Consider the following 26,615-nt stretch of genomic DNA (forward strand, 5'->3'; position numbering starts at 1 on the left):
CTGTCACACAAGACCGATTTCTCAGAAATACAGAGGTCTAATTTAACACAATGTACATATGCAATCGATAATATACATGGCTATACATTGACACGCGCACAGACACACACACAGACACACACACAGACACACACACACACACACACACACACACACACACACACACACACACACACAAGGATATGAGACCAGTAAGACCAGATCAGTGTTTTATGTCTTTTCTTTAGGGAGCTGCTGGCTTGCCTGGTCCCGCTGGTCCACGAGGGAAACCAGGTCCACCGGTATGTTGCAGGAGTGTATTCAAGCAGTTTTTTGTTTTCAGATCAGAAGACATGGCCCTTACTCAGACTTGCTTTCAAGCAAACTCAAAATAGATCATAAAAAATGATCAACAATTACATATATCTAGTTGATGTTTGGTCTCTGTATTCTGTTAATCTATGGGTCTGTGTCATGACGTCTTAGTCCTGGCCTATCTGTAGCTCGGTGCCAAGCTACAGCTGATGGCATTGCCAAAACGACAGACTACATGAAACGCAATGTGGTATCGCTCAGTGTAATTATGAGCAGCACGTTGGTGGCCCAGTGGTTAGCACTGTTGCCTCACAGCAAGAAGGTCCTGGGTTCGAACCCCAGGCCATCCCAGGTCCTTTCTGTGTGGAGTTTGCATGCTCTCCCCGTGTCTGTGTGGGTTTCCTCCTGGGCGCTCCGATTTCCTCCCATCATCAAATAGGCGGTGACGTGCGCCTGTAATCCAAGTCACCGGGAGGCTGAGGCTGGCGGATCGATTGAGCTCTGGGCTGCAGCAGACTGTTCCGATTGGGTGTCCGCACTAAGTTCCGTATTGATATGGTGCTCCGGGGGGAGCCCGGGACCACCAGGTCGTCTAAAGAGGGGAGCAAAAGCATCGGCTAAATGACTGTAATGTAAATAAACGTATGTTGGCTTAATACCCTTGCCTGCAACCTTGACCAAGGCGATGTCAAAGAACTGGAGTTGGTCCGCGGGCGCTGCACCGCGGCTGCCCACTGCTGCCCACTGTCTCCAGTGTGTGCAAAGAGGATGGGTTAAATGCAGAGGATGAATTTCACTGTATGTATGCACAGTGACAATAGAGTATCTTCTCTTGTCTGGATTACTCTGTAGACAAGACACAGCATGCCACCCCTAGATAAATCACCAACCTACGCAGCTGCCAAAAGCATGACATAAGGAAAACTAACAAAGGGTTACAGGTTAAATGTTAAGCTAAGTGGTTTTGAGAATGCGAAAGAGTAAGGCGGAGGTGCAAGAAAGATGACAGAGACTGGAGGGATTAGGACGCATGGGGAGAGGAAGTGCTTTTGATGTGTTAATGGTTCTCCTCCTCTTCTTCCTGGTGTTTTTAACAGGGTAGAATTGGTGAATTGGGACCCCAAGGACCATCTGGGCCCCCGGGACCAGAGGTAAGACAACAAAAACTAATATGATTATGTTCAATGCCCAATTCCACTCGATAATGAACGAATGGCTCTGGTATGTGTAAAATTTGTAGGGGGGAGAAAAAAACAAAACAAAACCCACATCAGCAAATTTCCGTATTTGATTCCCAATTCATAAGACAATATTCTATTAATATACCCGTATGACTTGAACAATGTTTTAATTAAGCAGGAACACACTTGAGGCTATGTGTTATGTGATTTGAATAATAACAGTCGTGATGTTATTCCCAATAACACACGACTGAGTGTTCTGTTGCTTTCATACACATTTTAAAAAGTAAGGAACAGAAACCCAGAAACATGTTTAAAATGTGTTTTTGATTATTTGAAGTTTCTTCCACCCAAGAATCCCGTTCCACCAAAACCGGCTTGTTGCTATGCAACAGAGTAACAATGTCACATTCTAATGGGCCCAGAGATAGGGAAAATGTATACCCTGTTTTAAGGATAATTCATACTGCACCATAAGAAAATTGCAGTCTTAAGTCACACATGTGACAAAGATGTCTTTCAAGTTAAAAAAAAAACAAAACAGTCATTTTTGAGCAAAATCTAAGAAAAATACCAAAAAAAATCTCCCTTTTGGCCAGTGTGACCACAACAATGGTCCCGTATCAGCAAAATTCAACATGAAGTCTGATTCGATGCTAAATGGGAGAAAACGTCAATAGACCCAAATCTTTTTGCACGTAAGAAATTCAGGCTAATGTTTTTTGACGAGAGGCCAAAATTGCTTTCACCTGGCCCTACCCGGAGGGACAAATGGCCCCGGAAACACTCTTTGGACTGTAGATATGTATCCTTTTCAGTTTTAGAAAACCGCCCAGAGCCATAAGCACTGATTTAAGCCCAGAATGACCTCTCTATCCTGAAAAATGTGCTCGCTGCAGCCGGTTAGGCCAACTCTGCCCCGAACTGGCTGGAACAGCCTTGATCTCACACGAGCCCCAATACAGTTTCAGTTCTTTCACCATTTGGCCAATTTGGCCTATCTCGTTGTTTTTGAGGGTGCTGATTTCATTTCTGATCATCTCAAGATTGTCAGAGGTCAAGGTCGCATGATTCAGGTCAAGGTCATTCAGAGCCAAGACCAAAGGAAAATGGCACATATTATGACCTACTGGGTTGATTTGAGTGATCTTGAGGATGTATTTTCAGTGTTCCTAATATTTAACACCATAATCTACATAGAGGAGATGAGCTGACCCCCGGGGTTAGTAGTTCTACTGTCAGAGGTGCTAAACATATGGTGTCAGGTATTTCTTAATTTCAGTGGCAGATGACCTATGGTTGTACTTGGCCTGAGGGTTTTACCTCATGTCAGCAATGTGAACGTGACAATACAAGCTCAACCCAGACCTTCTGACCGGCCTCGACATTTAAGCCAATGGGCTTTTTAATGAATCACTTTATAACTGTCACTGTTCTTTGATTTTTAAAGACTTTTACAGCTGTATAGTTTGTATTCTGTGTACCTTTTAAAAACTGTTGTTGATAGCATCCCTATACTTCTGAGTCACTCTTGTGTGTGGAAAATTAGTGAGAGGAGAGATTCTTGACCCAGTTGCTCAGCAACATAGAAATGGCAAGAAATAGAGCGCATGTGTGTCTTTAATGGAGCGAAGGAGGCTGAATGAGAAGAAGTGTTAGGGAGTGACGATTACTCATAGTTTCTGCTGGCCACTATATACTACGAAGTGTAAGACAGTAATTGGTCGCGAACCACTAAACAAAGATACTCCCATGAAACGACCCGCCTGCTGTATCTTTCCTCTGCTGTTATCCAGGTCAGGGCCTCTTTTATGGACGCTCTCACCCAAGGTTGTCGTCACACAAAAACCTTAGAGAGATATGAAAGGGGCAGTACGAGGGACAGTTAAACTAGCCTAAAGCCAAAACACACAGACGTTGCCATTTAACGTAGACACACTGATTAGGGTGCAGTATGACGGCAAAATAGATGCAGGGTGGTTTGACTACTATAGCATGTAGATTTCAACCACTGATGAGCATTTCACACATGACGATGTTGGTAATAATGTGAACGATAACCATCTCAGGCACAAATAGCTGATTTTTGCACTGTGTTAACACCAGCCAACCCAGTGCAATGGTTGAATACAGAAACATTTCAAAAAATTAGCATTTTATACTATATATATGCTTTAAAATTAAATGTTTCAAATGGGTCCCACTTTTCAACGTATTGTAGCGAATTCGGGGGACAACGCAAACACAGGAGCTGCCGCGGCCGGGACGCGAACCCGTGTCGCCCGCACCGCAAGAGGCATCACTAACTGCTCGACTAAAGGGTCAGACACGCGAGCCAGCGGCAAGCGTGTCTTCTTATCCATGCACGTTACAGTATTCTCATGAGCGATTCGTGTGATATCATACGAAAAGTTATGTACAATTTTTTGTGGAGCGATTCAGTGCGCCTGCACAGGGCGGCGGTGCAACAGCCCGCGCTAGGGTGGCGGGGGAGCGCCTGGAAATTGGGCACTTTAAAATACTATTTATTTTATCCACCCAGGGTGATCCCATTCATGTTATTGGCCATTCTATAACCCAGACCCAATTGTCTGAGTTGATGCAAAACCTTCCCAAAGTGTAACATCTAGATCTTCCCCAGATATGTCCACAACATTCAGGTATTTCCTGGCAGCATCAAGCATCATCTTGATTCTTTCTGACTTCCCCTTTATTTCAGCAGCACAATCTATGACCATGGCAATGATTGCCAAAAATCTTTTCTTATCCATGCAAATAGTCTGTCTGTGCCCCTGACTGAGGCATGGCAAGACAAACTGGAGTTGGTCCGGTTGGGCGTTGCATGGCGGCTGCCCACTGCTCCTTGCTACACAGCTAGGATGGGTTAAATGCACAGCAGAATTTCCCCACAGGTATTAATAAAGTATATCAAAATAAAAAAAAAAGTCGTCCTTCCAACATCTTCCACATCTTCTGACTCCTCTCCATACTGCAGCAACATGTCCATTTTCTTGACAATAAAAATATCTTGACAGGAGCTCTCTCATATGGCCTCGCCCTGTAACACACATACTCATGGTACACTCTGTCCCACAATTCCCCTTCAAAAATCAAACACACGGAATTATTGTCCTCCTTCTCGTAATCTAGTCATTCTTCTTGCCTCACACAAACCTGCAACATCCCAAAATGACTCAGCTTCTACTGACAGCGGCGCGCCACTTATCACTCCCTTCACCTTTTGCGTTTAATCTGAGTGGGAAGCAAGTCACACAGCAATATTGTGGGCTCTAACTCTCTGACTCTTTGAGATACAATCAGTGATAACCATCCCACTTCTAGTTATCCTGATCAATCGTACATCTCCAAGATTTCCCCCTACAGACTTTCCAACCACAGGTGGGTCCTTGAAAATACCATCTGCTCTTGTCACAGCTATCGTCCCAACAAGATACATCTCCTCTGTTCTCAGTGACTGACTAGAATTACTTGAGTAATTCGGATTCTTCTTCTTATTTTTTCTAACCCTCTCGTGTCCTCTTTTCCATTTTCAACTTTGCTCTCTGACTCTGAGACCATTACCGCCCTCCACGTGACTCTTCATCCTTTCCTTCAATGCTCGCCAGTGGCTGAAAGCCAACCCGTTTCATTCTCATTTTGGAATGAACTTTATCTGCTTGGCGTTTTGCCTGGCTATATTTGCGTCTTTTTGGCTCTGTGTCCGACACTGTTGTGGCTTCCTCTTGGATGACCACTTACGATCTCCATCTGACTCCATCTGGTCACTACGTTTTTATAGAGTCCCGCTGCCCAAAGGTTAACGCCCAGAAACAACCCATATACAGAAGAATAAGGAAAATACAGGCAGAAGACAGGGTCTCTGCAGATATAGACACCACCACACATGTCTAGTGAGTCATAAGTGATGATTGAGAGGGATTATTTTTGTCTGATCTATACATTGATCTAAGAAAGTTGAATCAGTTCATCTGGATATGTTTATTGACAGAAACATTTCATCGCTCATCTAAGTGACCTCTTCAGTCTAAACTGACTGCAGGTATCCCCACCCTTATAAACAATACAGTTGCATAATGACCAAAACCAACGATCAGTTTCATATGCAAATAGGCTTGACCATTAACTAGAGTTTCAGTGGTCATGTGTACTATTAACAGAGGATTAGGGAATGTTTGCAATCACAGCATGGTAAGATGGCAACAGATGTACTCTTAGGACCCCCTTGGTTCAGGTATGGTTGTTCCCTCTTCACCTAGATGGCCTCTTTGACTCCCCATTCAAACCAACGTTCCTCCCTATCAAGGATGTGCACATCCTTGAAAGAGTGGCCACTGGCCTGTAGATGGTATAGACTGCAGAGTCCTGGCCTGACGTGTTAGCTCTCCTGTGTTGTGCCATCCTCTTGGCCAGCGTCTGTTTAGTTTCCCCGATGTAAAAGTCACAGCAATCCTCCTGGCACTTAACAGCATACACTATATTGCTCTGTTTGTGTGGGGGACCCAATTCTTGGGGTGGACCAATTTCTGGTGCAGCGTTTTTTGGGGTTTGAAAGCAACTGAGATGCGGTGTTTGGAAAATAAGCATCTCAACTTTTCTAACACTCCCGCCACATATGCAATCACCACTGTTTTACGCTTAAGCAGCTGTTGTCCTTCTCCTGTCTTCGATCAGCTGGTGCGCTGTTTGGGCGTCTTTATGGCTTTGGCAGAGGCCCAGTTAGGATAACCACACTTAACCAGGGCCTGTTTCTTAATGTGTGTCGCCATCTTACAATGCTGTGATTGCAAACATTCCCAAATCTTCTGTGACTAGTACACATGACCATTGAAACTCTAGTTAATGGTCACGCCTATTTGAATATGATCGTTGGTTTCAGTGGTTATGCAACTGCATTGTTTATAAGGGGTGGGGATATCTGCAGTCAGTTTAGACTGAAGAGGTCACTTAGATGAGTGATGAAACATTTCTGTCAATAAACATTGTATCTAGATGAACTGATCCAACTTTCTTTGATTTTCTTACTTGGATTATTGAGCTTGCATAAAGACCTCTATACATTGATGTTTATGAAAGTCCTACCCTTTCTACCTTTAAACACATTTGAAGTCTTTTAATAAGGGATTTGAATTTATGATAGCCTGATCTCTGTCATTTCATGTCAGATTTTGTCGCTTTCGTGTGAGGGTCCGCCAAGGAGGCTGCTCATCCACAGACTGACAGGCAAAACGTTTTTATTAGGTAGAGCTTCACATGGATTTTCAACAGATCATTGGAGCTGAGTGAAGTCCCCTCCTGCTTCAAACGCTCCCACAATCATCCTGGTCCTCAAGAAACCCTCCATCACTGGACTGAATGACTACAGGCCCATCGCCCTGACGTCTGTAGTCATGAAGTCCTTCGAGAGGCTGTTGTTGACCCACCCGAAGGACATCACAGGCCCCCTGCTGGACCTCTTGCAGTTTGCCACCGGGCAATCGGGTCAGTGGATGATGCAGTCAACATGAGACTGCATTATATCCTGCAACACCTTGACTCCCCAGGGACATATCGTTAGCCTCATAGGATAAATGCCTAAGTCATTTTTTGGCCAAATTGAGCTTTCTGCCTACATGTGTTCTCCTCAAGCTGCTGCATCACCCTGGATTAGTGCCTATGTCCTAAGGCCAATCAGAACACTTTTTACATTCAAAAATGACAATCTGCCTAAATCACTCGTGTGACTTTAGCATTTTTACGTTGAAAAAAATAAAAGAAAAAAGTTGCATACAAGAAAGGCTGCTGGTGCTCGGCTTTCTCTCTTTCCTTATCTGGTAAGATAATTAATATTTCTTTGATTTACTGTAGGCCTAGTGTATGTACTCAGTGGATATGAAAATGCGTTTTTTCTTATTATCCGAAAATCGTAAAAAAATGACTTAGGCATTTATCCTATGAGGCTAACGATATGCAAAGATCCTGTTCATGGACTTCAGCTCGGCATTCAACACAATAATCCCAGAAGTTCTACTCACCAAAATCACCCAACTCACTGTGCTTACCCACACCTGTCAGTAGATAACAAACTTCCAGACAGACAGGAGGCAGCAGGTGAGGCTGAGAAAAATCACATCCAGCACCTGGACAACTATCTGGTGCCAGCCGAGGATGTGTTTTCTCCCCTCTGCTCTCTCCCTCTACACAAATGACTGCACCTCAGGAGACCTGTCTGTGAAACTCCTAGAAGTTTTCAGATGACACAACAATCATTGGCCTCATCCAGGACGGTAACAAATCTGCATATAGATGGGAAGTTGATCAGCTGACCCGCTGGTGTGCACTCAAATGCACTCAAATGCACTCAAAACTGTATGACAGTGAACTTCAGGAAGAACCCCCCCAAGATTGTCCCCCACCTCACCCCCTCCATACTCAACAGTACTTTGTCTGCTGTGGAAACCTTCAGGTTTCTGGGATCCACAATGTCTCAGAACCCTAAAGTGGGTGTCCCAGCAGAGGATATACTTTCTGCGCCAGCTCAGGAAGTTCAACCTACCTCAGGAGCTGCTGATTCAGTTTTACTCTGCAATAATCCAGTCTGTTCTCTGCACATCCATCACTGTCTGGTTTGGCTGACCAACAAACAAGACAGGAACAGACTACAACAGACAGTCCCGACCGCAGAGAAAATCATTGGTGCCAATCTGTCCTGCATTCAGGACTTATAAATCACCAGAGTCAGGAAACGGGCTGGCAACATCATTGCAGACCCATCACACCCTGGTCACAACCTGTTCCAACTCCTCCCCTCTGGTAGGTGCTACAAAGCACTATACGCTAAAACAACCAGACCAGGAATTCCTGGTCTGATTCCTGATTCTTCCCCTCTGGTAGGTGCTACAAAGCACTGTACGCTAAAACAACCAGACACCAGAACGGTTTCTTTCCGCAGGCCGTCACTCTGATGAATACTTAAAACAGTCATACAATGTCAGAAACCATATATATTACTGTATACCACACACACACACACACACACACACACATATATATATATATATATATATATATATATATATATATATATATACACACTACCGTTCAAAAGTTTGGGATCACATTGAAATGTCCATATTTTTGAAGGAAAAGCACTGTACTGTTCAATGAAGATAACTTTAAACTAGTCTTAACTTTAAAGAAATACACTCTATACATTGCTAATGTGGTAAATGACTATTCTAGCTGCAAATGTCTGGTTTTTGGTGCAATATCTACATAGGTGTATAGAGGCCCATTTCAAGCAACTATCACTCCAGTGTTCTAATGGTACAATGTGTTTGCTCATTGGCTCAGAAGGCTAATTGATGATTAGAAAACCCTTGTGCAATCATGTTCACACATCTGAAAACAGTTTAGCTCGGTACAGAAGCTACAAAACTGACCTTCCTTTGAGCAGATTGAGTTTCTGGAGCATCACATTTGTGGGGTCAATTAAACGCTCAAAATGGCCAGAAAAAGAGAACTTTCATCTGAAACTCGACAGTCTATTCTTGTTCTTAGAAATGAAGGCTATTCCATGCGAGAAATTGCTAAGAAATTGAAGATTTCCTACACCGGTGTGTACTACTCCCTTCAGAGGACAGCACAAACAGGCTCTAACCAGAGTAGAAAAAGAAGTGGGAGGCCGCGTTGCACAACTGAGCAAGAAGATAAGTACATTAGAGTCTCTAGTTTGAGAAACAGACGCCTCACAGGTCCCCAACTGGCATCTTCATTAAATAGTACCTGCAAATCACCAGTGTCAACATCTACAGTGACGAGGCGGCTGCGGGATTCTGGGCTTCAGGGCAGAGTGGCAAAGAAAAAGCCATATCTGAGACTGACCAATAAAAGAAAAAGATTAAGATGGGCAAAAGAACACAGACATTGGACAGAGGAAGACTGGAAAAAAGTGTTGTGGACGGATGAATCCAAGTTTGAGGTGTTTGGATCACAAAGAAGAACGTTTGTGAGACACAGAACAAATGAAAAGATGCTGGAAGAATGCCTGACGCCATCTGTTAAGCATGGTGGAGGTAATGTGATGGTCTGGGGTTGCGTTGGTGCTGGTAAGGTGGGAGATTTGTACAGGGTAAAAGGGATTCTGAATAAGGAAGGCTATCACTCCATTTTGCAACGCCATGCCATACCCAGTGGACAGCGCTTGATTGGAGCCAATTTCATCCTACAACAGGACAATGACCCTAAACACACCTCCAAATTGTGCAAGAACTATTTAGAGCAGAAGCAGGCAGCTGGTATTCTATCGGTAATGGAGTGGCCAGCGCAGTCACCAGATCTGAACCCCATTGAGCTGTTGTGGGAGCAGCTTGACCGTATGGTACGCAAGAAGTACCCATCCAACCAATCCAACTTGTGGGAGCTGCTTCTGGAAGCGTGGGGTGCAATTTCTCCAGATTACCTCAACAAATTAACAGCTAGAATGCCAAAGGTCTGCAATGCTGTAATTGCTGCAAATGGAGGATTCTTTGACGAAAGCAAAGTTTGATGTAAAAAAAATTTCAAATACAAATCATTATTTCTAACCTTGTCAATGTCTTGACTCTATTTTCTATTCATTTCACAACATATGGTGGTGAATAAGTGTGACTTTTCATGGAAAACACAAAATTGTTTGGGTGATCCCAAACTTTTGAACGGTAGTGTATATATATAATCCAGTTAGTCAAGTAAATTATAAGACAGCACAAGCCTGTTTCAAAATTTACTTGACTAACTGGTGGATTATTTTGCTCCTTATTTGTTGAGCACTATCCCTACCATTGACTGTTTCTTTTAACAAAGTTTGATATATATATATATATATATAGTGTGTGTGTGTGTGTGTGTATGTGTGTGTGTGTGTGTGTATATATATAGTGTTTTTTTCCCGAAACTATCAATGGTGTTGTGAGTGCTCAACTAATGAGCGGAATATCAACACGGATACAGGAAAAAGGAGTTTAATACATTGCAGTACAGGCCTGTTTCGTGCATCTCGCACTCATCAGCTGCTATATATATATATATATATATATATATATATATATAAACGAGGTAGGGAAAAAAACTTTAATACATTGCTTTTTTTTCTTACATCTATCTTCATATTCCACTCCTCATTTGTTGAGCACTTTTATCAACACCATTGATGGTTTCCAAAGGGGAGAAAACTATATATATATACTTTTCATTGTATACATCTATATATATGTACATAGTAGTTACATTTTTATGCTTACCTTATTGTCTTTGTTTTAGCTATATGTCTATTGTGTGTAAGTACGTGGACAGCAATGGAGGAACCGGAGTCAAATAGACTGATTCTGATTTTTTAGCTTGAGCACTGCATATTAACAACTTTTTTTTTTCATATTTCCTGCTCAATCGACTTGGGCACTGTGCAAACGTCTTATAATGACAGGAAAAACACTGGTTTTTCTGTCCGTGCGTGATGAAAAACGGGGTGGTTTGTCGCCATGTCCGAACACCTGAGAAGGTGTGATACGTACGCCTGGCGGGGATCTGCACTGTAGTGCACACCTAGTTTATGTTGTTAACTTTTCAGTACATTTTGACCAGATTCAAGTCCTGGGGGGGGGGGGATTCTGATTTTGAAAGGATATGTCATCCACAATTGTACACTATTTACTTAAGTCGTCTTTATTCACAAAATATGCATGTAGTTTTTTTTTTGTGAGAATACATTCATCAGTTTTCTGAATATTGACAGCAGAAACCCTTTAAGAATGTGGAAATTTAATAAGTCCATCAGCACACAATCAGGGCAGGTGGTAAAACTATCACTAGCCAGTGGGCAAAAGCAGAAGGTACAATGATAATGACCAAGTACTTTCATGGGGCGAATATTTCTCCAAATAAATCTTCAGTGCATCTTAACTAACTGTATTTGCCCTCTCTATTTCCTGTTATCTCCCTCTAGCACGTTTAAGCCTGAGGTTGAGGAGACCTTACCTGGCCTTAAGGGGGTCGTATTTGAACATGCCAAGTATCTGAAAAACATGCAACACGTTGAGAACACGCGGCATATATCAGTACGACATGGTCACAGGTCAGACAGGCTACAACAAGCAGGCTTGCTTTCCCAAATGAACGATTATATTGTGGCAGGAGTGCCTAAGGCTAATCAGCCTCAACCAACAGTCGCAATTATTATCTGTACACCAGTTCTCTGTAAAACTGCCTATGAGCCTCAAAAAATCTGGCCCTGTGTCTCTCTAATACAGATTTATAACCAATTTCAAAGAGGAGCTGTTGTATCATGCTAATAATTCTACCCCGTTCATGCCACTTTGAAGCGGTATGATCCTACCCCTCCCATAATGTACATGGAAAAAAAGGGTGAGGTGAATTTTTTATATGTGGGGATCAACTCAGTAATGTGACTCATGACAGGAGAACGACACTCTCTCTTCCTGTCATTTTTCTAAGGGTTTCCCAGGCGACATTGGCGTGCCAGGACCCAATGGCCCACCCGGACCAAAGGTACATACAAAGCCGTTTATGCTGTCATAAATATGACATGCAGTATCCATCAGCATGTACATCGTAATTCATGTGCCTTGTCACAAGGAAGTAAATTCTACTGAATTTACTTTTGCTGCCTCATTACCATCTTTCTTCAAATCTATCGGGCTGTTACCTGTCCATCCTCCATTCGTTCTGTTGTGTTTCAGGGTCTGCAGGGGGCCAGAGGGCCACAGGGTCCACCAGGGCCAATAGGAACAGAGGTAAAAAAATAAAATAAAATAAAATAAATAAGCTCGCCTTTTGGGTACGGTCGCACATGCGCGTAATGAACATTGGCAAATTTTTGCCTCCCGTTCAGAATCAGAATACTTTATTTATTCCTGAGGGGAAATTGAGTTCTATTACAGACACTCACGCTCTAATAACTGAAAACTAACAAGATACAAGATAAGAAAAATCTTAGGAAAGTCTCTACTTCCTGTAGAGACCAGAAGCCATCCATGCTGCAAGATGTTCATTAAACCGTAAGCTAAAAGTCATCCATGTTCTCCTGCGTGCTTTGTATGCCATCCACCTCTACAAATGCAAGTAAATTCAGTAGAATTCACTCGCATTCAATGCGAGCGAAGGGGCCGCCGCAAGCGAATGTTTTTATTCGCCCCTTCGCTCACATAGTATAGAAGTGAATGGGGAGGCGATGTTGATTTTGCGCATGTGCTACCGTGCCCATACGCCGTGTGTCTGGCTGTCTTCATTTGTCGTCGATACAGTGGAAAATACGGGCAATGGCGAAGGGTTTCCAAGTGTCAAAGTGCACACCTTTCCATTGTGCCTAGAGTTACCGCATCCATCTGGCACTCCGGCTTACGGAAGAAAAGGGATTGGCCCGCACTTTTTCTCTCTCCTCCCTCACACAATTTTTCCTGGCACAGAGTCAGAGGCGGCGGCCTTAATCAAGAGTCACAGTTAAAAGAAAAATACAGAAACGCTAAAATGCTGTGTGCTGTGACTTACACTCTGTAAAGTGCTGCGGTGGATGGTAATGTAGCACCTCGTACTTAAACCTGGGTGTCCCACGTGGGCAGTCTTCAGCCAGAAGGAAGTTCCCTCCAGTCAAGGAAAACAGGAAGTTCCACTTGCCCATTTAGCTGTTGACAGTTAGTAGATATACAGATGGGATTTAACAATGTGTGTGTGTGTGTGTGTTCATGTTATTTGGCGCTCCTGCCCGGTTGTCTTGTTTACCAGCTGTATTTACATTATTGTTGGGTTGTGGGTTATGCGTGTGTGTGTTAGTATATGTGTGTTAGTGTGTGTGTTCATGTTCAAATTTGTGTGTATAGTTGAACTGTGCTGTACTTATGCAGGGCGATGAAGGACCTCTTGGGCCACCTGGCAGTCCTGGCCCCACTGTAAGTATCCCTGGATGCACATATGCATCAACACAAACACACATACACGCACACACACGCTCAAACCTCCACCCACACCCAGGTGGTGCAGGTGGTTAGCAGTCCTGTCAAGAAACTGCAGAGATGATATGCGATAAAAAGTATTCTCAGTTTTGACATCTTTTAATCATTATTTATGTGTGTGTGTGTGTGTGTGTGTGTGTGTGTGTGTGTGTCTTTTTTTCTGCAGGGGAGGTCTGGAAGGAAAGGTTATCTCGGTGAACCTGGACCTGAGGGACTAAAGGTTGGTTTGTGCTCCGTGTATTATTTACAATGAAGGCTTTCAGACTGCCCACATGAATGATAAACTGTCCCACAATGTGCCAACCGTCACACATTTTAGAAATTTTGTGTAACTGTCTGTCAAATCATTCTGCCATACTTCACCAGCCGCCCCTTTGAATTTGCTGTTGACACAATACACTTACTACCTTATGATAGTAATCTCTTTTGGAAGATAATCACAGAATACTGACTACAGTCTCATTTAAAGAAGTGTTTAGTACCATTTATAGATGATTTCTGCCCCGGGGTGGCGCGACAGTTCTGTGGCTGTCTCACTGCTTTTTACCTAAAGGGGTCTGAATCCATACCAGCAAGCGTTATTATCCTCCAGTATTCAAGGCTGAATTCCTCCACCTTTAGCAAAGCACCATCTAGCTTGCACTCTCGATCTATATTATATCCCCCAAAGTCTTACGGTTTATACGCTGATCTTTTTTTTCTCATTCAACAAATCGCTGAATTCCAGAGCTGTTCCTCACCTTATTTTGTTGTCTGTAATTGGGCCTTTTATCCGGCGCAGACACAGTGCCATCACGTTGCACCGTATTTTGATGTGTGTCAGGGTTTCATCAGGCCAAATTACAGTCTGGCACTTTTGCTGTGATTACCGGTGTCCTTGTACATATGAGTAAGCCGACCCACTTGTTGTAGGAGCCTTGCTTGTGTATCCTAAACATGTTGCGAGGGTTCATTAGAAGAGTGAAGAATCCTGCCCGGGCTATCATTATGCATAATGGCAAACCACAGTAGGAAGCAACAGAAGAAATACAGCATGTTCCCATATGTGCGTGTTTTCTTTCTTTCACATTTGTTTATCTAACATCCTGTAAGAGTGGTCGGTGGTGGGTTGTGAGAGCGACAGAGAGGGGCTTTTAATCACAGGAAGCTAACCAGCACCCCGATGTTTTCTGCTTGCAGGGAGAAAAGGGGGACCTGGGAAAAATCGGTAAAAGTGGACCACAAGTAAGTCTCTGGCGCTTTGAGCTGAAGCTATAGATGAGCCTCTTATAGACTTAAAGTACACTTCCTACATTCCTTTACAGCCATCCTGCTGTGTATATGTAACCTTTCCATTAATAGATCCTGTATAATGGAGCCTGTTTATTTGTTTGTCCCAGATCACTGATGGGAATTAAAAGTCTCCAAGTGGTTTGCTTAAAGGTTAATGCACATAAAATGATTTTGTCTCTATATGGCCTCATTTAAGCGAATGAGACCCTGTGGTGTGCTACCACACTAGAGGGTGGGGAGGAAAAGACGCGAGGCCACGGAGGAAGTCCAAGGACAGCGGCATCTTGTCTCGCTGGTATCATTAACCCACTTTTAATGCTAAGAAAAAAATTGGATCACACCACGAAGCCCCCCACCCCTCTTTTCATACAGTTTTTATGGCGAAATTAGCAGAATGCCACAATAAAGAAGAGGGAACATCAGTCAGGGATCGTCTGTGGGTGTGACCTTGTTTGTGTCATGGATTTGTTAACGCTTCCATGCCTGCCCAAAATATGTTTTGACTTTTCCCCAGTAAGTAAACTTAAGAGTGTATTTGGTCTTAACATAGCAACTACACATGGATCATTTTGACCCAAAATAATTTTAACCAATATGTATTAATAGCATCATTAACACAATCCACATCAGTAACAGTTACCACATTGTCTGCTGTATCCGATTGGCACCTATACAATATGAGTATTCATCCTGGAAGAAGAATCCCTCCCTTTTTCTCCCGAAAAGAGGTTTTCTGCAGAGTTTTTCCTCATCTGAACTGAGGGTCTAAGGATAGCGGCTGCGTTTCATCATCATTTATCCTATTTACCTGTTGTAAGAATGACAGTGTAATGTGATTGTAAAGCCCTGGAGGACACAACCGTGATTTAAGGCCATACAAATAAATCTGACTGCACTTGACTTGATGAGTACTCGGACTTTTAACGGGGCAAATCGCAGCCTCGCAAGAGGCTCAAAACATCTGTAGTAGAATTACCCTTAAATGAACCAGTTAACTGCTGAGTAACTTGGTTTCAGAAGGCTGTTTCTGCTTTTTCACGCTCCAGTTAAGTCTTCCTCTACCCTCCACAAACATGAGGGGATGTTTTTTTTTTCTTGTAAAATCCACACACGTACACAACTACTTGGAACATCCCCAGGACCCCCCTTTTTGTGGAGGCCCCTTAATGTTAATATTTGCATTACATGCATAGTGGAGGCCGCTAAGCAGTCCTTTGTGGACCATGTTTTGTAGCAGTGCACATATGAGAAGGATTAGGCGTCTGCAGAATACGGGGCCCTTTGAAGCCAAGGGGGAGCGAAGGAGCTACATAAAAAAAAGAAAAACGTCCTGAAACATATGGAGCCTCTAATGAATGTCATTACATCACCTTCCAAATAAATAAGACGTGTTAGGCCGAAGTGCAACTGTTGCTGAGTAATGAAGGTTAACCCAGGGCAAATGCAAGTAGGCCCTGCTTGCCCGACTCCAGTGTGTGCGCCCCTCATCAACCGAGGTCCCCAACGCAAGCCGAGCTGTAAACTGTTTCAAGCGTAATTTTATTGGAAGCGTTTACCATGTGCTGCACTTTATCCAAATTGAACTGGCTGCTGAATTTTCCATTTCGAGTGACCCTTCCAATTTGCAACAGAAAAAATAAATAAGTAAGACCCCCCCCCCCATTTGCTAAAAGCAACAACAGGTGTGCTTTGAGAGACAGTTTTCATTTAAACTCTCTGCACTTTGATTCTCATATCGGCATGTGAGAGTGTTTGCGAGAGAAACGGGATGGAAGCATATGTTGATGGAGGGAGGGAGAACCTTATTTTCTCAACAGTATGTGACTCATTTCTTCCCTAGCTGTAAGGTTAATGGTTATATCAGTCCTCTTGACTGTTTTGTGATTTTGCGACATATGTCTGAACCTATGGGAAACCCCAACATTACCCCGTGGCACTCTTAACAGCTCCCACGTCTGAAGAGGTCCTGTCATATGGAAAGCCTCTTGAAACTATATCCCACTGTTAAACCATACAGGATACCATCTTGTCCCACTTTATGCCTCAATTAAGGGATTTGAGGTAAATCTGTTTTCCCATGCCTACAGGCTGGATCCCCTTACAGATGCTCTGCTCCTAATCCATAGATTTGCTGCTTGCTTGCATTTAACAGTACAGCCTTGGGCGGTGATACTACATGAGGGCAACATTTCGAAGTGTCAGAATTTCGGCTGGAATTGGTAGTAGTATTAAAAAAATCTGACTGGACATCTCGGTGGTCTGTTCTGCTTCTGTCCCTCAATTTCAAGCTTCTCTCTAGCTTTTTTTCTCCATTTTTTTTTTGGTTTTTTTGGTTTTTTTTTTTACTCTGTTTCACTCATGCTTCTGTTTCTTTTTGTCTGTCTTTTTCACTGTCATTGGCCTTTATAATGGCTCAAACTAAGATGTAATGAAGAGACAGAGAAAATATCTGGATTGTTAAAGGGAAACCATCATGATTTACACTTATCTCTACTGTATGATTATATATATGTAAAATCTCCCTCTCACCCTTTTCTTTTTTGGGTGGTATCTCTTTTTGGGGGGGGGATTTCCCCCCCCTTTTTTTCCCCAATTGTAGCCGGCCAATTGCCCTAATTTTCCGAGCTGTACCGGTCGCTGCTCCACCCCCTTGCCGATCCAGGGAGGGCTGCAGACTACCACATGCCTCTTCCCATACATGTGGAGTTGCCAGCTACTTCTTTTCACCTGACAGTGAGAAGTTTCGCCAGGGGGATGTAGCACGTGGGAGGATCACGCTATTCCCCCCAGTTCCCCCTCCCCCCCAAGCAGGCACCCCAACCAATCAGAGGAGGCGCCAGTGCAGCGACCGGGACAAATACCCACGTACGGCTCCCCACCTGCAGACACGGCCAGTCATATCTGTAGGGATGCCTGACCAAGCCGGAGGTAATGTGGGGATTCAATCCGGCGATCCCCATGTTTGTAGGCAATGGAATAGACCGGCACGCCCCTGGACGCCCTGGTGTTTTGTAGTCTTCCTCAAGCTCAGCTCCTCTACCAGTGGCAAGGGAGTCTGAGGGTTCTGCACAGTATCTAAGCTGTTCCTAGGACTGCACTCTTCTGGACAGAGACCTCGGATGTTGTTCCTGGAATCTGTTGGAGACACTCTCCCAGTTTGGGGGTCACAGCCCCTAGTGTTCCTGTTACCACTTGGACTACTGTGGATTTCACCTTCCACATCCGATCTAGTGCTTCCTTCAGCCCTTGGTATTTATTTAGCTTCTCATGCTCTTCCTTCCTGATGTTGCCGTCACACGGGATTGCTACATCGAGCACTACTGTTGTCTTATGTTCCTTGTCGACCATCACAGTGTCTGGTGGGTTAGCCAGCACCTGCTTGTCAGTCTGCAACATGAAGTCTCACAGGATCTTAGCTAATCCATTCTCAACCACCTTTGGCTGTGTCTCCCATTTGGACTTGGGGGACTTCCAGTCTGTATTTAGTACAGATGTTCCTGTACTCTATCCCAGCCACTTGGTTATGCCTTTCAGTGTACACTTTCCCAGCTGGCATTTTATACCCTGCTACTAAGTGCTGGACTGTCTCAGGGGCGTCTTTGCACAGCGTGCCTCTTGGGTCTTGTCTGGTGTGGTAGACCTCTGCCTCATTCAGTCTGGTGCAGAGTGCCTGATCTTGTGCTGCTATGATCAGAGCCTCTGTGCTGTCATTCTGTCCAGTGTTTTCTAGCCACTGGTAGGATTTCGCTATCAGTCACATCTTCTGACGATGATACATCCCATGGAGGGGCTTGATCTTCCATGACAGGAAGAAGTAGAGGAGGAGAAGATATCATGAACGACCAAGCCCCTCCATGGGATGTACCATTGACAGATAGAAGACGTAGCTGATAGAGAAATCTTACCAGTGGCTAGAAATCACTGGACAGAATGACGGCACAGAGGCTCTGATCATAGCAGCACAAGAACAGACACTCTGCACCAGATCGATTGAGACAGGGGTCTACCACACCAGACAAGACCCAAGATGCACGCTGTGCAAAGTTGCCCCTGAGACATTCCAGCACTTAGTAGTAGGGTGTAAAATGCTAGCTGGGAAAACACACACGGAAAGGCATAACCAAGTGGCTGGGATAGTGTACAGGAACATCTGTACCGAATACAGATTGGAAGTCCCCAAGTCCAAATGGGAGACACTACCAAAGGTGGTTGAGAATGGCAGAGCTAAGATCCTGTGGAACTTCAAGTTGCACACTGACAAGCAGGTGCTGGCTCACCAATAAGACATTGTGGTGGTCGACAAGGTACAGAAGACAGCAGTAGTGCTCGATGTAGCAATCCTGAGTGATGGCAACATCAGGAAGAAAAAGCATGAGAGGCTAAAGACATACCAAGGGCTGAAGGAAGAACTAGATCGGATGTGGAAGTTGAAATCCACAGTAGTCCAAGTGGTAACAGGAACACTAGGGGCTGTGACCCCCAAACTGGGAGAGTGGCTCCAGCAGATTCCAGAAACAACATCTGGCGTCTCTGTCCAGAGAAGCGCAGTCCTAAGAACAGCTAAGATACTGCACTGAACCCTCAAACTCTCGGACCTCTGGTAGAGGACCCGAGCTTAAGGAAGACACACACCACCTGAAAAAGGGTGAGAGGGAGATTTTATATATATATATCAACACAGTCCTGTTTCGTGCATCTCGCACTCATCTGATGAGTGCGAGATGCACGAAACAGGCCTGTACTGCTAAGCATTAAAATCTTTTTTCCTGTATTCGTGTTGATATATTCCACTCCTCACTAGTCGAGCACTCAACACCATTGACGGGTTTGGAAAAAAACGCTACATATACATATATATATATATATATATATATATATATATTATTGGAGCCTCCAAATTATATACAGACAATCCATGAATGTGAAAACTGCAGCCCTTACTTGCTGGTTTGCCTCTATTCTTTGTAGGGCTACATAAAAATAGAGTATAATATATAAGAAACTGTTAATAAAAATGCTACATACAGCGATTGTTGAATGCCACCAAATGCAGTAAAAAGAAACAGATTCACTGGCGGACACTTTCCCACACCATTTTGGTGTTGTTTCAGAGAAACACAGTAGACAGCTCACTATTAATGGCTGCCATTAAACTGTTATCCCTACAGCATATATACATATATATATTTATATATATATATATATATAAAGAGAGAGAGAGAGAGAGCGAGAGAGAGAGAGAGAGAGAGAGAGGTAACGTTGGAAATAGTAATTGTTTCCCTTTAGTGTCATAGTAGCAGTACAGTGGCATGTTCTTGGTTTGAGTCTTGACCTCAACCTGTTTCACATCTCATGTCTTCCACTGACCCATCTATGTTCATCTTCAGATTTTTATACCACGCTTTGAAAAAACCAGTAATGGAGTATCTTAGTAATCGAGTATCAAAGTATGCCTGTACTGCTCTGATTATAGGTTTGGCCAGTGTTAAGTCTTGCTGTGGTCTGTCCAGATCCTAGTGAGGCTGGCTCTGGGCCAGACCACAGCCCCTCTCTCCCAGACATCTAATCTGGAAGTGGTTAAGATCCTCTGATAACTCTGAAGTTTACATCAGTTAGTGATTTCTCTGCAACTCCTGTCCTGTTGGTGTGTTGCGAGATGTGTCTAGAACCAACTATCTGCACAGAGTCAGGCCATTCTAACGACCCAGAATCTAACAGATTCAAGTTTGTGTTATCATTACCAGGAAGCAAATAAGATTCAAGCTAATATGCCAAAAAAAAATGCCTCGACAACATTACTTAATTCCTTCCAGTAAGTAAAATAACTTGGGTATCTATAAAGGTTTTGGACTTTTCAGGGTTGCAACAGTTTTGGATACACAGCTTTGGTTATATGTATATCTCATTTCATATGGAGAGCAGGTCTTGGATGTATGCTTCTCTGTACACAGTAGAATTGTATTGCGTTTTTTGAGTAATTCTATGTAGTGGCTATGTACAGTTTTTGACAAAGATATGTTAGATTGCACATGAGCCTAAATTGGAATCATTTTTGCAACCATTTCGAGTATTTCTTCCCATCTCACTAGATAAGCGTGCATGGCAGTGGCCGTACCCCAAAATAAAGACATTAAAGGCTTTTTGGATATCAATTTATCGCTATGTAAATATGTACTCATTCAAACGGAATGTTAGAATCACCAGATGAATAATAAACATGACATGAAGAATAAAGCGTGTTTTGTTTTTTTAAGTGTAAGGAACAACCTAGAGGGAATGTATCTAAGAAATAAGCTATGTATAATATACCTGTGGTTTCTCTCTCTTGCCACTAACATAAGCTGTCAATAAAGCTGTACTGCAGTTTGTCACATTACAAGCCAGCCGAAGAAGGCTAATTCAAATGGAAAACTTAACATGGCAATGTATTTTTAGGAAGCAAAATCTTCCTGACCATCTGTTTTTAATAAGGAAGAGCTATCAGGTGAGGCATGAAAGAGCAATATTGTTCAGGGGCGAAAATCCAGCAAACAACATGGAAAATGAAATTGTGTTTGAGTTGAGCAGTACCTGGTGCGACCGAGGTCAGCTGCTGGCCCTTGCTCAACAGCGCCTCCTCTTCTCAGACGTCTGCATTACACTGTAGTCTATGACCTCTCGCATTCCAGGTGTCCAAACAGGTTAGACAGCGGCCCCAAGATGAGCGGAGATCACGTCTCCTCATGTTGGCATACTCTCTCCTGATTGGTGTATATTGACTAATATTTCTCCACCCATGTCCTCCCCTTGTCTTCTTCCCCTCTCTCCCCTTCTCTATTTTCTATCCTTCTCCCTGTTTCGCCATTGTCTTTCTTCACTCGCTGCCCTCTACCCTTTCTGCTTTACTCTCCTCTCCTCCAGGGTCCTGCAGGCCTGATTGGGATAGCTGGGGTGATCGGAGTTCCCGGTGAAAAGGTAAGGAGCTCCCCCCACCACCAACCCCCCATTAGGCTGTCAGTCAGCATCAGCCAGGGGCCTGTCAGTAGCAGACCCCTGTAATTAGGCTTATGTTAAACAGCCATGGCTGGAGGCCCTGCAGAGCCCAGCACACACGCTTAGACAAACACTCAACACTCTCACATCCACATCAATAACAATACTGTCAAAACCCACGTGGCCATTACTGTGTCTTCGCTCTCTTTCCTCCTCTGAGGAGAGCAATTTGAACGTAAATGCGAGGCAGAAATGACAGTTTAGCCATCTGCTATCCTGTTGTTAAATTTGAACAAACTGGACTCACACATGCACACACACTCATTCTCTTGATGTATCATACAGAGCCCCCGTTGACCCCGAACCCATAACAGGAAAATTAGCCTCTAACCTGCCCACCTTATGATTGAGATGATTCTAACATCAGTTTGGGTGTTAATTATCAGCAGGTGAGCCAGAGGAACGCCCCTTCTTGGCCCCGCCCCCTCCCCCTTTCTTCTTCTAAGTCCCGTTTCCTTCCTACCCAGAAGCCCCCTCTGTGTCAGGACATGCTCCTGCAATGGGAAGCCGACTTGCCTGTGTGTCTGTCACACCTCTCGCTCCTCCTCCTCCTCCTTTCTATGAGGGATCCTCCTTCTGGTTCAGTCTGTCAGCACCATTTGTACCTTGACAGCCTGTGAATTCCTTTCACATTATATAAATTTAATCCGATGTCACCCCTCTAATTTGGATTTGTGTTTCCACAACAGAGCTTCAAAACTCAGCATTTGATAGACGTTATACAGGGGCAGATGAAGGGTACTTGTACAGTCATGAAGGGTGATTAAAATATCGTTGACAAAACTGATAGAGGGGTTAGTGACCTAGGCAGCTGTGCAGCTCGCCCAGCATAACCTCTGATTTTAATACACCATTCACATTTCCACTGAGTGGGCTTTAAAATACCTATTAGAGATCCCTTTGACCAGCTGTCACCGTGACATGCCACATTTAAGGACCAGCGCCCTTTTTTAAGAGAACTGTTAGCGGAGTTTTGTCAGGGTTTGAGGTCTCAAGGTTTTGAGGTTATGAATTAGCCGTCTCTTCTTTATCTCTTTCTCTGACTTCTAGGGTGACCGAGGCCCAGCAGGTCCATTGGGTCCCCCTGGTGAGACAGGTCCAAGGGTATGTGATATTGATCATGACCTTATGGTTGTTCATTATTCTTGTCCTGCTCTTGGTTGGTGGACACGTGAGCCATCTATCTAGCGAGAGTTCTGTGTCTAGAAGCCAGTGAAGCTTCAATAGTTCCCAGCATGTCCTGATCCGACCTCCAGTGGGGGTAATATTTCTTGGATCCAGTCAACAAAAATAACACTTAAGCCACTAAAGAAACCTCTGGCTGCCTTTGCTTAGCTGCAAAGTTTAGCTTCTGTCTCCGTCTTTGGTTTAAACCCGTCCTCGAGTTAAAAAGCTTCTAGACTTCACAATGTCGCAGATTTTATAGAGCCTACAAAATCCCAACAAGAGTTAGCAGGCAAGCTGGCTGTCCCACAGAAATGTACAGAACTGGAATTAAAAATCCAGTAACATTTTTTGTCAGTGACTCACTTAGCACCCTATTTTCTCAGCCCGGGGCAGCAGATGTTGGGAGAAAACCACGCGTTGCTACTAAAAACCCTTTTACCTGATGGTAACTTGCTCCCACCAGCTTGTAATTTGTCATGTCTTGTTGATTTAATGGTTATTTTGGTGTGTCTTCAAACTGCTTGTGAGCAACAGTATAATCTTTTTTTTCAAGTTCCAAACAGATAGTCGGTTGTCTAGCACTATTTTTAATCTCTTTTACTGCGGCAAAATACCCGCATAGATCATTCTGTTTCATCTTAATGTAGTGTTACGGTGAAGTCGCAGACCTATCAAACTCTATATCTGCCACTATAGCAGAAGATAGCGCGTGTAGGTGTAGCCACTGACTACAGGGTGATAAGATCACAAGGGCACTTAGTGTCGTAGATACAAAGCACGACTGTCGTGTGACTTTGTTGCGAGCGGACCGATACTGGATCACTGTAGTTAAGTTTTAATTGGAAGCAGGCCTAGCTTTGAGACCGAACCTTTCCAACTGAGAAAGGTGCACATTATTTACATCATATTCTGACTGGAAGCTTAACAGTGACGTTGTAAAATAGATGCTTTTGCCCCGGTTAAGCTAAGTAAGCTAACCAACAATTCAGAAAAAGCACGCTGAAACATCAGCAACACTTAAAAAGCGTTTGCTGAAAGATCGATTAGGTTGACTTGCATCTTAACTTGCAGCTTTGTCGATGGCATTTCTCTGAAGTCCTACCTGGAATTAATCTGCATGGGCGATACCGAGTGATAGAAAACGAGGGGGAGGCTAAAAGAATAGTGGTGGAGGTGTAGGGAAAAAAATTTTTTTGCCAGTTTTTCCCACCAATGAGGATTGTAATGTTAATTGAAAAATAACCTTTACAACAACACATATTTTTAGGTGCACTCACTCCCATTCACTCCCCACGCCAAATCTGCGCACAAGCAAACTTGTAGATAAAGTACTCTAGGTTTAGAGAATGCTCGGTTTTATTACATTAGCCTTATCAATATCGTGAAGAAGTGGCTCTGCCCTCAAAATCATTCTGGAAATTTATTGTCGATCTAACAGGAAAAAAGTTGGCGTACCACCGCTGCAGCTTAGTGGCTCTGAAGACACAAGGCCTTGGACTAGCTCCAGGCCTGGGGCTTTGGCCCTTAGAGAGGAGTGAGACCTCAGTGTGAAGGGCTTAGGGGTGTTTAGGCACACAATAGATCTTAACAATGCTTTTTAAAGTCCTCCTTTTGAGTAGTGATCATCACTTGAGAGGATTTAGAACTGCTCCCAAAACACTTTCTGCCAGCGCCTACCCGTGTTCGTTTCTTTTGACTGTTTTCACGGTTGCGCTTCAGTAGCAGGACTGGTGAGATATTCAACCTAAGTGAATGGGAGATCATTGTCTTTTTTTTTCTTTTCTTTTTTTTACTGAAGAGATCAGAATGAAATGTGTCATCAGTCTGAATTTACATAAAACAAATAACCTCTTTATCTACTAATGTCTGATGTAGCTGTTATAGAAATACCACCTCTCACCATCTTGCAGGTTAAGTGCTGGAGCATAATAAGTATAGACGGATGTTTTTTTTTTTCCCTGAAACCACCAATCATGCCTTTCATTGCAACCATTACCAGTTAAGTACTGCATTTGTTAAAATGGTGCCCTGTCTTATTTTCTACCCTGTTTGTCTGCTCTCTTATGATTCAAGGGCTATCCAGGTTTGCCAGGAAGTCCTGGTGACATTGGCATGCAAGGTGCACCTGTAAGTGATATAGAAGCTATACCCCACTAAGTATTTTTTTGGATGTGTCAAATCTTTATATTTGTGTTGGACAATTAACAGTTTTAACCTCTTGCCACACTTCTCAGTAACATATAAATGGATAGTTTTCTCACTTCCTTTGTGAAGAGGTTGATGTGTCTTTGTGGAACGAGCCATAACATTTGAGCGTTAATGGACGTAGAGGATGGGATAAATCAGTGCTCATCGCTCCTTCTCAGCATCTCAGCGAGCAGTTGTAAACACGTTGCAAAATTCATGTCGCTACGTCAGAATCAGAATTCATCCCCGAGGGGAAATTAAATCTACTTGGAGAACCTCACTTTTGGTTTATACTATTGTAAAAAATTCGATTAAGAGGGGGCTAATATATCTGTTTTCCCATTTCCCATATTGGGGCCTGGACTTGTATAAACAGTATGTTGTTAACCAGTGCCTCTGAACTTTGTATTTAATGGATTATGTTCTTTCGAGTAGTTGTGATTTGGGTATATAAATGTGAAGAAATATGAATCTCTGTTGATTTAGTCTAGATATAAACACTCACTGTATTTTCATACAACTGATCTATTCAGTCACACACAAAAAGATTTTTTTTAAATGTTTTGCCTCAACATGCCTGAAAAAATCAGTCCAGTAAACAGTAATAAAAGTTGCACAACCACTCACACTGATATTGGCAAACTGATTAATTAACAAATTAACAGATCTTGCACATTCCCTTTCCCCTGTGTCTCCCCTCTCTTTCTTGAACAGGGTCAACAGGGGCTGAGGGGTAGTCAAGGGATCGCGGGGCCAAAGGGCAGAAGAGTAAGTTGTTTTATTGTGTCCCCCCCCCCCCCCCCCATTAAGTATGAGAGCTCGGACAGGCTGCAGCATCACCCGGTGTCCATCAAGCCATGATTCATCAGATCTCATCTCTGTTTAGTATCATTAATTCACTTCGCACAAAGCAGAAGTTAAAGAAATTAAAACAGATGTGTTCGGTCTTTCATTTGGCTCAGGATCCTCCTGAAATGCTTCTAAATTCATTTCATGAGCCCTTCAAAGCAAATCAGATTGCAGGACATGGGTAATGTCTGTTGACCCACAAGCTGGTGGGACACCGTGTGGCAGACGGGAGAATGGCATCTTCAGATGTAGAGTCAGCTTTCACATTGATTGATTGCCATCTGTTTTTAAAGATTTACTTCAACTCAACACTCTTAAACTACTTTGACTGCAGCAGCAATTCAGATTAATTGTGTGCTGGGATTACAATGAATCTTAACACAGTTTTATTATCCCCCCGAAAAAGTTTTAGAGTTGGAGTGTCTTCTCAAACTCCTGCAGATATTTAGAAACTATTAATATGCCTTAGGAAGCGTATGCCTGTTGTTTGGAGAAGGTAAAAAAAAGTTTTCACTCAGTGGTAGTATTTCTTACAGGATGGGATAACTACTAAACTGGTTCGAGGGCCAACTTGTGGCGGGTCCCCTGATCAGAATAGTCTTTATAATCTCATGTCCAGATTAACTCTAAT

General features: G+C 43.3%; 1 protein-coding gene across 1 annotated transcript in view; it reads left to right on the forward strand.

Annotated features, from left to right (window-relative positions):
- The window catches only part of LOC130109790 (collagen alpha-1(XXIV) chain-like), a 147,133-nt gene that overhangs the window by 60,040 nt on the left and 60,478 nt on the right, over positions 1-26,615 (forward strand). Inside the window, exons 14-22 of the mRNA XM_056276767.1 lie at positions 228-281; positions 1,392-1,445; positions 11,455-11,566; positions 11,964-12,017; positions 12,209-12,262; positions 21,650-21,703; positions 22,832-22,885; positions 25,022-25,075; positions 25,850-25,903. Of these exons, the coding sequence (XP_056132742.1) occupies positions 228-281; positions 1,392-1,445; positions 11,455-11,566; positions 11,964-12,017; positions 12,209-12,262; positions 21,650-21,703; positions 22,832-22,885; positions 25,022-25,075; positions 25,850-25,903 (544 nt within the window). The remainder of the gene's footprint in view (positions 1-227; positions 282-1,391; positions 1,446-11,454; positions 11,567-11,963; positions 12,018-12,208; positions 12,263-21,649; positions 21,704-22,831; positions 22,886-25,021; positions 25,076-25,849; positions 25,904-26,615) is intronic.

This window comes from Lampris incognitus, chromosome 3 (genome assembly GCF_029633865.1).
Source record: "Lampris incognitus isolate fLamInc1 chromosome 3, fLamInc1.hap2, whole genome shotgun sequence".
NCBI classification, from domain to species: Eukaryota; Metazoa; Chordata; class Actinopteri; order Lampriformes; family Lampridae; genus Lampris; species Lampris incognitus.